The sequence below is a fragment of the Berghia stephanieae genome, chromosome 15 (assembly GCF_034508935.2).
Source record: "Berghia stephanieae isolate SIO BIC M18660-M18661 chromosome 15, UCSD_Bste_1.3, whole genome shotgun sequence".
Lineage (NCBI taxonomy): Eukaryota > Metazoa > Mollusca > Gastropoda > Nudibranchia > Aeolidiidae > Berghia > Berghia stephanieae.
The window spans coordinates 10,004,656-10,017,155 of NC_088374.1; the positions used below are offsets into that span (position 1 = coordinate 10,004,656).

The following is a 12,500-nucleotide window of genomic DNA, read 5'->3' on the forward strand; positions in this document are numbered from 1 at the left end:
AAAAAACACACAATACGACTTATATAATCTAAGATAAATTTAATGATAAAGAAATTATAAACACTATAAGCGTGTACTACACTGAGAAATACAAGGGTATTCAAGAAGTGGAACATTCGATTCGAACAATTCAGAGCTTTAAACGCCTATAACAAGAAATAAGTGAAGCCATAAAAAAGCTCAATAACAACAGATCGCCAGGTTTAGATGGTGTTAGAGCAGAAGAACTAAAATGTCCTGACGACGAAGGCATGCAATTACTAGCTGATATGTATAATAAGATATTTAAGGCAAAACAAGTTCTCAATCTTGGAAGTGGAAAACTCAATCTGTTCAACAAACCAAATAAAAAGAAAGGTCCTTTAGAAAATTTGCGACCAATCGTTTTATTATCCACGCTAAGAAACGTTTTAAGCAGCGGCGTGGCCTATTGACGGCATATGGTGGTGCCATGATTAGAAGAAGAAAAAAATGTCTAAAACAGTGAACACGATTAAGAGTAAGAGGAGAGAGCACATGTTAAAACTCTCTTTTTTGGAAAGGTAGGGGGAGGGTCGATGGTTTCTACGAGTGGACAAAACTCACAAAAACAAATAATTCATGAAAACAACAAGCCACAACACTGAGATACAAGTCCCGTGTGAAAAGGTCTTTGTAATTATTCTTTGTCCACCATTTAAAGGATTGGATTTGGTAGATAATGCAATCAATATGTGATAAATGTAAATCAAAAGAGAAAAAAAACTATGACAGAAATTACTTACTTTTAGTACTTGTAAAGAAAATCTGCACGGCGATATTTCATCTCTGCAAATCTTTTAATAATTTGTTTATTGAAATCTTGAATGGCATCTATTTCAGCTTTGTGAATTGACAGAATCATTAACGAATTTAACCGCTCCTGTTTCATCCAATTTCGCAAGAAATTTTTCACTCTTTTAAGGGTGCTAAAACAACGTTCAATACGATGGAAGTGGTTAAGGTCACTATAGCCTATAGATTTCCATGATTTGTCAGTGTTTATTGTATCTGTAAAAAGTAGACAATAAAAACAAAGAAACGTTTTTTTTCTAAACTAACTGTGAGCCATTCATGTCACTGAAAAAGAGCGTTTTCGAGATTTCCACACCTGTGTTAATTCAAAATCAGTTGGTTGGTGAGAAACTAGTCTTTTTATTTCTAATTTGTCATCTAGTGTCGATCTCCAAAACGGTCGGTGAAGTAAAGAGTCAATTTGATTCATTGCAATTCATTGCTTAACAAAACAAAACTTCAAAGTATATCTCAAATAATGGAAATCAGTGGAATACGATTAATGATTCCACAAATAAAAGGTAGATTCAGATCTCAAAGATCACAAAGAAAAAATCACTCCACTTAAGTACTTAAGAAATCAAAACACACACCAAAGTATAACTGTTGACAATCTTCACTTTCTTTCTCTAGCTGACACAAATACACACGCACAAACACACACATACACACACACACAAATAAACACTCATACACACGTAACCATCAACTCGACACTACAAGCAAGAAAAATGTTGGTAAATTCGTCCACAATGCTTGTTTGCAAAGAATTACTTTATTCAATAATCGTGCAAAAGAGGTGGTTGGGGGGGGGGGGGGGATTTTGATGTCATATTTTAAAGTTTTATGTTGTTTTTCTTTGCTGCTTACAAATAAACTTGACAATGATCAGTGTTTTTGACAGTTAATGTAATAATTTGGATGGCTGAAGTTATCCTATTTATGACGTAAATGGTGCAACATTGGCGCTCCCCCCCCCCCCACCCCCACCAGTCCAACGGTGGAGCTCTCAGATCCTGGCACAAGTCGAGGGGTTTTCCGCTATTTGAAGATAGTATAATTCGACCCAGTTTCTCGCTCAATCAGCTGTAGCGATACTAAAGGATAGAGCATTAACTGGAGCTTGGATTGCTTTGCACCACGGTGTTGATTTTGTCACTAATTCGCGCAGTGATGTCACCAACACACGAGTCGGCGCAGTGCGTGAATCGGAATCTTGAATAGAGCGGAGACTAAAAAGGCAGTATGTTGTTGGTGAGTTGGCGAAAGACAGTGGAGTTAAAATTTCTCAGTTTTATTTTTAATTAAATTATGCTGTTAATGATTTTTAAAAAAGATTGGTGCGGTGCCTGGCACCATTCGATCCAATGGCCCCACGCCACTGGTTTTAAGCACAATCACGCTCAACAGAATTAGAGAACAGGTAGAGGAATATCACCTTCACAAAGCGGGTTTAGAAGAGATAAAAGCACTGCAGACATAGTATGGGCCCATCGATGGCTGAAAGCCAGAACGGAGAAATATAAGGAAGAATTTACCATACGATATGAGTTCAGCTTTCGACACTATATATAGAACCAAATTGTTATCAAACCTTGACTCATTCTTGGACAAAGATCACGTGAAGCTCATAAGATATCTATTGTCAAATACTACATTACAATTTGAAACCAGCAGAGAATTAACAACAATATCAACCTCAATTGGATCCCTTCAAGGAGACAGCTTGAGTCCAATTCTATTCACGATATACCTTGAATCGGCCATGAAAGATCTAAGACCAAAACTACCACCAATAAAGAAGATCACTCGTGAATTGATATACCAATCCCAAGTTATGTTTGTGTCAAGGTCGACCGTGATGTCGCGTCAACGAGGAGAAAAGAAAAAAAAGAAAGAAGTACAACCAAAAAAAATAAAATTAAAATTAAAAAGGTTAATAATTATAATAACTGTCATATTATGAAATTACATTGGAAATTACTAAAGTCGGAAAACTGTTTTATTTCATGTGAAATCCATTATAAATTTTACGGCGATCAAGAACGAAACATTTTGTTCATCTACCTCTTCCTGACTCAAAATGTCCTGTTCTCGAGAACCAAAACCCGTGCGGCACTATCACCTATCACTTAACGCTTCTGAGTTGAGTGATTCCACAATATTAATCTGAGTCCCGTCAAAAACACAACACATTGAAAACACAACTGCCTGTAAGGCGCACACACAACTGCCTACCAAGACTCTGTGTATTGGAGGTATTTGGTAAGATAGAAAGTTGGGTATATGCTATGTTGTTAATAATAATAATAATAATAATAATAATAATAATAATAATAATAATAATAATAATAATAATAATAATAACAATAATAATAATAATAATAATAATAATAATAATAATAATAATAATAATAATAATAATAATAATAATAATAATAATAATAATAATAATAATAATAATAATAATAATAATAATTATTATTATTATAATAATAATAATAATAATAATGCCTTTATTCATATTCTAAACAAAGAAAATCATTACTTTTTATTCTTCAAGCTGGCTAGAACCTTTCATATGACTTGTGATCAGAATGTATAAAAGTCAAAATAAGATCATATTTATAATGTTTTTCTCCTCTGGATACACTTTTATGCTCGTCGGAGAAATATTTCATAAGGGCGTCCGCCATTGTTCCGATAGTTTAGAGCCAGTGTTACTAAGTTACCATCGTCATTAGGAAAGAAGTGACGTTACTTTTGAATCTTATTATCGGGTGTAGAAGGGGGACTTCTCACAAAATGATGATAATATACATATTATTGGTGATGTATGCTTCATTTAATGATAGTTGTGGTTATAATGGTTGTCGTGGTTTTGGTCGTGATGGTGGTTTTGGTGGTGATGGCGGTGATTGAAATGGTATTGGTGATGATAAATATTCTGTTAACGAAATTATTAGCATCTTGTGTTATAGAAAAAGGCATTTGAAAGAAAATGTCGATATGAATAAGATTAATAATTTATTATATCATGCAGATGTGAAAAACAATATTTACTGTTACAAAAGGATACTGAAAACAATCTAAGAATAAATGATGTAAAATAAATCATAATAGAATCTAAACTGATTTCATCCACATTTGATTGCATAGAGTATATTATGAACACTTCAGTAATGACCACAATATACCCATGATTGGCACAATTTTAATTACGTATTTTGTTATGACTCGGACATCATGAACGATGTATGCAGCATTGACTTTCAACAAAAAAATTTTTAAAAATGTAATCACTTGATGGAATTAAACACTAATGGACTTATAGTTATATTATTAATTGCATCCGTTTATAACGTATTAGTTTGAATATTTATCTAAAAATCTGTAGAATATTGGTAGATTGATACATTATGCAAATGTAAAGTTTTAGACACGGGAAGATTTAACCCGATGCATCAATATTGTGTAAATGATGATAAACCCAAAAATATGGTCTATTACTAATTCTGACAGAGATATGGTCCATCAACGACCTATCTAGTATAACTGGACATGTCAAACATTTGGTCAACTACAAAGTCTGACAGATAATTGGTCCTTCTATTTTACCAAATATTTAATATTACTGTATATATGCCACACACTTTGCCGACTACTAATTCTGACAGAGATTTGATTCTTGTCTTTCATCAATGATTTGGGGGCAACGTGGCTCAGAGGTACTGTCTTTGATTCGTATCCGGAAGGTACTGAGTTCGATCACCCGTCGCTGCGTTTTGTGGACTTGAGCAAGCCACCTCGCCCTTGCTCAATTTGCGGCGCATAAACTGCGGCTGACGCCTGGTTTATTCCAGTCTTTCCTTGGAATAGCCCCTAAAGACAAATTTCCCCTATGGGAATTTTATTATGTTTATTATTTATTTTATTAATGTTAAACATATCGTACTTATAAGTCATATAAGCATTCGTAAGAAAGTTTGATAATAAAACGATTCTGGATTATAATCAAAAGGAGTTGAAGAAAAAGCGAGACATTGGGGGTGGTTCAAAAAGGGAACAGATGTAGATTCCAAGAGCACACTTTCGGTGTATTTAGTTTGGGATCACCTAAAAGTCTCACCCAGACAGCAGCATAATATCCTGCTAAGAGAAATTCACTCAAATGTTTACAAAGCATATTTTTTAAAAAATACAGTACATAACAGAGAGGTGATTTACAACGAATCATATATCATAACAACACATTCGACTGCTTTCCTGCCAGCCGAAGACTCCGGCCAGGGTCATGACAAAACCAAGTAATCTCATTCCAAACAATTGGAAAACAGATACAGGGGGATAGAAGACACGGAAAGTAATTTTCTGTCCACTATGGACGCTGTATAGTTTAAGAGCTAGAGAAAATAAAAAGAAAAACATTCAACAAAAACAAAGCCAAAAGAAACAACAAAACAAAAAGAAAAACTCCCAATGGGTCTAATGTCTTGAATATGACAATCCCAAGCCCGTAGAAAACTCAGAGGGGAAGGTCCTACATGAATGGCACATGAAAGCTGGTACTTTGATGCTATTTCCTGAAGTTAATTGATACACACTTTCCAAAAAACCACAAGCTACATAAAATTATCAACAGGAATACCATAAAAATAAGCTACTCTTGCATGCGCAACATGGAACAAATAATTTCAAGCCACAACAAAAAAATATTAAAAAACCACCGACAAAAGCAAAACCCACCCACCAGAAAATGCAACTGCAGAAATAAGGAGCATTGCCCGTTCAACAAACAATGTTTAGAAGCAAGTTTAATTTATCAAGCCACAGTCACGAAACTAAAACAAACAAACAGGAAAAAATTGTAGGACTAACAGAAAATAATTTGAAAACAAGATACAACCTCCACACCTCAACCTTTAGAAACACTAACAAAAAAACATCCACAAAACTCAGCGAATATATTTAGAAATTAAAAGACAACAAGCTAGACCACAGCATTTCATGTAAAATTATATCTAAAGCAACAGGATACACACCATCAATAAAAAAATGTGGCCTATGTCTGAAAGAGAAATATACTATAATTAATCACCCTCATGAAGCCACACTCAACACAAAAAAATGAGATGTACAACAGCTGCCCACATAGACAGAAACATCTACGAATCAACTACAAACCTACGGAACCACTTCAAGAAGCAACAACACACAACAAACTAAAATCATGTAACACACAGTCCTGACGATGGCTAAGGGACAGAAACATCGATGTAGACTGACTCCAACATTGTGGTAATTATATATATAAAATTGATAGTTGACATACCCGTGAGTTCTTGGCAGCGAGCTGATTGGGTCTGGAGGTGAACTATGTATTTCATTACTGAAGATAAAGACAAAATTCAACATTAGAATCCATTTCCCATTAACTTGTTAAATAACAATTTATTTTAATCATACACATAATATACATGAAGGACAATAACATACATTTAATTGAATTTAGATTACTTTATATCTTGGGTGCAGTAAAATAAGTTAAATTTCATTAGAATTATGAGTAGTAGTAGTAGTAGTAGTAGTAGTAGTAGTAGTAGTAGTAGTAGTAGAGTAGTAGTAGTAGTAGTTGTAGTTGTAGTAGTAGTAGTAGTAGTAGTAGTAGAAGTAGTAGTAGTAGTAGTAGTAGTAGTAGTAGTAGTAGTAGTCGTAGTAGTAGTAGTAGTAGTAGTAGTGGTAGTGGTAGTAATATAATATAATATGATGAATTTATATAGCACCTAGTTCCAATTTAGAATTGCTCACTGGTGATTTACATCATGTATCATACACAAATATAGAACCGACATGTTAAAAAAAAACACATAAATTCGATGATAACATAAAATATTATAATAAAATACATACCAAGAGTCCAAATTATATGCCCTACAGAAAAGTTCAGCTTTTAACCGTTTTCTAAAGAAAGTGGATTTTCACTATTTTTAGTTTCAATACTGATGATATTCCACAGTCGGGGGGGGAGGGGGGGGGGGGCATGGTGGTCATATGATTTCTCATGAAAAACTAACGATTTTGGGAGTTCCCTTAGGATATTTAAATTAGCAGATCTTAAATCTATACTGGGTTCATAAGGGTGGATAAGTTCCTGAAGGTAAACAGGAGCAGAATTGTTTAAGCAATTGAAAAAATTCAATTCTAAACTTTACAGGTAGCCAGTGTAGGTCCTCCAAAATCGGGGTGATATGCCCACGCTTTTCAGATAACGTTACCAATCGAGCTGCTTTGTTCTGTATCTTTTGGAGTCATTATTATCAGAACCATAGAGCAAGCAATTGAAATAATCAAGGCGGATCAAAATTAAAGAGACAACAAGAAGTTCAGAAGTATTAATATCAAGAAGCCTTCTAATAGCACCAATAGATCTAAGATAAAGATTGCAGGATCTAGTTACATTACTGACATGTACAGACATGTTTAATTTGGTATCAAATAAAACTCATAAGTTTCTCACAGGTTCTTTAGTGATGGGAATTGCACAATCAGAAAGATTAAGGTTAAGCGTGGCAAGGTCCACAAGGCCCCGTCTTGTAATTTGCAACACCTCTGTTTTGTTTTCATTTAACCTGAGTTTATTGCAACACATCCAGTCACTACTCTCAGAGATACAATTTTCTATATCCGTTATAACATTGAGATGATTGTCGATATTAATGGGAAACGGTAGTTGGGTGTCGTCTGCCAAAAAATGATACTTAATAAAATATTTTGACATGATGTCACGAATGGTCTGATATAGAAGGTGAATAAAGAGGGTCCCATAACTGAACTCTGCGGTACACCAAAAGATAGGATACAAGGAGAAAAGAAGTCATGTTGATTTACAGACACTGATTGAATTCTGTCAGAGAGGTAAGAAGAAAACCAGTCAAGAACAGTACCCCCAAATCCGTATAGTGTCTTAAGTCTGTCAATTAACCCTCTCCTTACCACCTGCAGCAAAATCGTCACGTTTGTTACGATACAACCAACATTTTTCTTTTTCAAATTTCTTTTGTATATCATAAAATTTAAAGAAAATGAACAGTGCGTTGTAGAATATGCATTTCTAAAGAAATTATTTATCGCCATAACTTACTGCTATTGTAAAAAATCTATTTTTGTGTTAGTTGGGTGTGAAGTTTTGGGGAAAATCCTGAAAATGGCTGGTAAGGAGAAAGTTAAAAGAGTATGGTCTATTGTATCAAAAGCAACACTAAGGTCGAGTCATTTTTCCGACATAAATTATTTACGATATCATTATGAATTTTAATAACAGCAGTTCAGTGCTGTGAAAGGGGCGATAAGCAGACTGAAATTTAGAGAACAATGTGTGTTCATTCAAAAAGGTGTTAAGCCTGAAAGCAATAATTCTCTCAATTAGTTTAGATATGAGGGTGAGATTCGAGACTGGTCGATATTTATTTGGTCTCCTTTGTCAAGGCTAGATTTCTTTAATATGGGAGCGACAAATGCATGTTTAAGATTATTAGATACATCACCAATAAACAGACGAGCATTACATTATGCATAAAAACGGGAACCAAAATATTAGCACTAGAAAGAACAAGCCATGAAGGAATGGGATCTATTGGGCTCGTTGTTTTGGAGCATTATCTCAGCGCAGACAGTACTTCTGTTTCAGATGCGGGTTCAAATTCGTCAAATGCTGGAAGGGCATTAGTTTAAGTTACTTACGCTTTCATTGTCTCTTCTTTGTCCAACTTATTCCGAATACCTGATATTTTATCTCTAAAGTGTAGAGAAACTATTTGCGGTAGCAATAGGGTATTCGAAATCATTTGAAGAGTGATCCTTCATCAGTTTTTTCAGGGTGGCGAAAAGTTCACGTAAGTTTCGTTTGGCACTTGTTATCTTAATGTGAATGTATGTTTTTTATGATAGAATCAATTTGTTCCGTTGGTGGTTTAGTCCTAAATAGATTTGATTATGAGTAGTATTAGTAGTAGTAGTAGTAGAAATAGTAATAGTAGTAGTAGTAGTAGTAGTAGTAGTAGTAGTAGTAGTAGTAGTAGCAGCAGTAGTAGTAGTAGTAGTAGTAGTAGTAGCAGTGGTAGTAGTAGTAGTAGTAGTAGTAGTAGTAGTAGTAGTAGTAGTAGTAGTAGTAGTAGTAGTTATGTTAACAACAGAAGATGTAATAATATTATCATTTAGACAAATGAGTGCAAGTGTATCCCGTCATATTTAGTATCACCTTGTAAATACGATTAATATCGGTACTAATACAACAAATTATTTATTGTGTGACTTGCTTTGGTTGCTTTCTTTACCTTTTTGATGTCGCTGTTCTTGGAATCTGTGCAATGTATTCATTGATTGGGTTTGCTCTGTGTGAAGCTTTTCTTATCCAGATATTTGTTTTTGAAGCCTTCTTGTCTTGTTCTGTTCGAATGTTACCAAATTCTCTAGAAATGACACTTTGGCAATCAAATGCTTGATCAAGTCTTGTGCATTTTGTGCTGAAATTATTATAAATATGAAACTGTTTGCTGAAGCAGCAGAAGCATTAGTGAGAGTAGAGAACGAGATTAGATCATATAAACACTGACGTAAAGGTAAAAAAAAGAAAAGTTACCATTTAAACAAACCCTTCTTTCGAAACAAAATATAGATAGATATAAAACAAATAACAAACTGTATTGAGAAATGAAGCATCTGTTTTCCTTGGTGGGTGTAGTGTGAATATAACAGTAGCCTGGTATCAGGATGTGAGTAGAGAGTCTATTGGGTGTCATAGAAATGTTCAGAGAGATATTGATATTGATATATAAGTTAAAGATAGGAGACAATGGAAGTGTAATATTAGCAATAGTGGTAGAAGTAGTGGTAACATAAGTAATAGTAGTTGTATATAATAATAATAATAATAATAAGAAGAAGAAGAAGAAGAAGAAGAAGAAGAAGAGAAGAAGAAGAAGAAGAAGAAGAAGAAGAAGAAGAAGAAGAAGAAGAAGAAGAAGAAGAAGAAGAAGAAGAAGAAGAAGAAGAAGAAGAAGAAGAAGAAGAAGAAGAAGAGAAGAAGAAGAAGAAGAAGAAGAAGAAGAAGAAGAAGAAGAAGAAGAAGAAGAAGAAGAAGAAGAAGAAGAAGAAAGAAGAAGAAGAAGAAGAAGAAGAAGAAGAAGAAGAAGAAAGAAGAAGAAGAAGAAGAAGAGAAGAAGAAGAAGAAGAAGAAGAAGAAGAAGAAGAAGAAGAAGAAGAGAAGAAGAAAGAAGAAGAAGAAGAAGAAGAGAAGAAGAAAGAAGAAAGAAGAAAGAAGAAGAAGAAGAAGAAGAGAAGAAGAAGAAGAAGAAGAAGAAGAAGAAGAAGAAGAAGAAAGAAGAGAGAAAGAAGAAGAAGAAAAGAAGAAGAAGAAGAGAAGAAGAAGAAGAAGAAGAAGAAGAAGAAGAAAGAAGAAGAAAGAAGAGAAGAAGAAAGAAGAAGAAGAAGAAGAAGAAGAAGAGAAGAAGAAGAAGAAGAAGAAGAAAGAAGAAGAAAGAAGAGAGAAGAAGAAGAAAGAAGAAGAAAGAAGAAGAAGAAGAAGAAAGAAGAAGAAGAAGAAGAAAGAAGAAGAAGAAGAAGAAGAAGAAGAAGAGAAGAAGAAGAGAAGAAGAAGAAGAGAGAAGAAAGAAGAAGAAGAAGAAGAGAAGAAGAAGAAGAAGAAAGAAGAAGAGAGAAGGAAGAAGAAGAAGAAGAAAGAAGAGAAGAAGAAGAGAAGAAAAGAAGAAAGAAGAAGAAGAAGAAGAAGAAGAAGAAGAAGAAGAAGAAAGAAGAAGAAGAAAAGAAGAAGAGAAGAAGAAGAAGAAGAAGAAGAAGAAGAAGAAAAGAAGAAGAAGAAGAAGAGAAGAGAAGAAGAAGAAGAAGAAAGAAGAAGAAGAAGAAAGAAGAAGAAGAAGAGAAGAGAAGAAGAAGAGAAAAAGAGAAGAAGAAAGAAGAAAAGAAGAGAAAGAAGAAGAAGAAAGAAGAAGAAGAAGAAGAAGAAGAAGAAGAAGAAGAAGAGAAGAAGAAGAAGAAGAAGAAGAAGAAGAAGAAGAAGAAGAAGAAAGAAGAAGAAGAAGAAGAAGAAGAGAAGAAGAGAAGAAGAAGAAGAAGAAGAAGAGAGAAGAAGAAGAAAGAAGAAGAAGAAGAAGAAGAGAAGAAGAAGAGGAAGAAGAAGAAGAAGAAGAAAGAAGAGAAGAGAAGAGAAGAGAAGGAAGACGAAGACGAAGACGAAGACGAAGAAGAAGAAGAAGAAGAAGAAGAAGAAGAAGAAGAAGAACAATAATAATAATAATGATGATGATGACGATGATGATGATGATGATAATAATAATAATAATAATAATATTAATAATAATGATAATAATAATAATAATAATAATAATAATAATAATAGTAGTAGTAGTAGTAGTAGTAGTAGTAGTAGTACTTGTTTTTGTAGTAGTAGTGATGGTAGGAGCAATAGTAATGGTAGTAGTAGTAGCAGTAGTAGTAGTAGTAGTAGTAGTAGTAGTTGTTGTTGTTGTAGTAGTAGTAGTTGTTGTTGTAGTAGTAGTAGTTGTTGTTGTTGTAGTAGTAGTAGTACTTGTTGTAGTAGTAGTAGTAGTTGTAGTAGTTGTAGTGGTAGTACTACTAGTAGTAGTAGTAGTAGTAGTAGTAGTAGTAGTAGTAGTAGTAGTAGTAATAGTAGTAGTAGTAGTAGGTACCACAAAGTGATTTTTCAAATGCAGTATAGCTCTTTTTGCGTTACACAGTCAGATAGAATACAGCAAAACTAGAACTTCAGTCTTTAAATCATCAAAATCGGACAAAAATTTTAAAAGTTATGAATTTTTAAATTTATTTTTGGACTCCAACAATAAGCGACAATTTTCAAACAGCATAAAAGACAATGTTCACAACAAGATTGCAAAAAATATATGGGAATGAACTAATAACTGTAAACATATTCTTATTCTATACAACTTTTTCTATCCATATACATAATTTCAAAGGTATACAGTGAAAGGTAAAAATTTTATACCCATGTCAATTCGAGAGAAATTAGTTCGGACTTAGTCATTTTTTACGAGAAATCAGCATCTCCTATCAAATACTGGAAGTTCGCAATGCTACTGTGCAATGAAATTCACTCGTAAACTGGTGAAACTTCTCGGACTTGTTCAATGTGTACTGAAATTTGATCTTATTTTTTTTTACTGTGATTGTTTAATAAAAAAGTATTGAAATGCAGTGGCGAAGTTGGCGAAAAGCTCCATTTCGCAGAATGTCCACAAAAATACGACAAATATCGAATAATTGACCATAACTTTGAAACCAATGCTCAGAATACCTTGAAACTTGCTATGTCTATGTATTTTCATGCACTGAATTCAAATCTGATGCTTACAAGTACATAAAAACACATATTGGGATAAAATTTTACATTTTGAGGGTAAAAGTAAAATTAACGCGAACACGCCACAGATGAATCACGAGCATCTAATAACACAGCGTAAAAATCTTCTCAGTTCATGGAACGGAATGAAACTTTGCTTGCATATACAATACGATGCTCTGATATCAAATACCAAGCTCAATTACAAATAAAGCTCATATAATGACTTGACTTGACTTAGATGCCTTTCGCGTCTCGACCGAAAGATCGGGTCGCCTTGGCTGTTTCCAGT

General features: G+C 33.8%; 1 protein-coding gene across 2 annotated transcripts in view; it reads right to left on the reverse strand.

The window, feature by feature from the left end:
• Positions 1 to 3,824: 3,824 nt before the first annotated feature.
• Positions 3,825 to 12,500, reverse strand: part of LOC144960687 (NXPE family member 1-like) — a 74,227-nt gene continuing 65,551 nt past the window's right edge. Inside the window, exons 14-15 of one of the 2 annotated variants that reach the window (XR_013642920.1) lie at positions 9,147 to 9,335; positions 3,825 to 6,202 (exon numbers count right to left, since the gene is read on the reverse strand). Coding sequence is in view for 1 of the 2 variants with exons in the window: in XM_078893969.1 (XP_078750095.1) it covers positions 5,998 to 6,202; positions 9,147 to 9,335 (394 nt within the window). In the remaining variant the exon portion in view is untranslated. The remainder of the gene's footprint in view (positions 6,203 to 9,146; positions 9,336 to 12,500) is intronic. The other variant, XM_078893969.1, reaches the window with a different exon arrangement.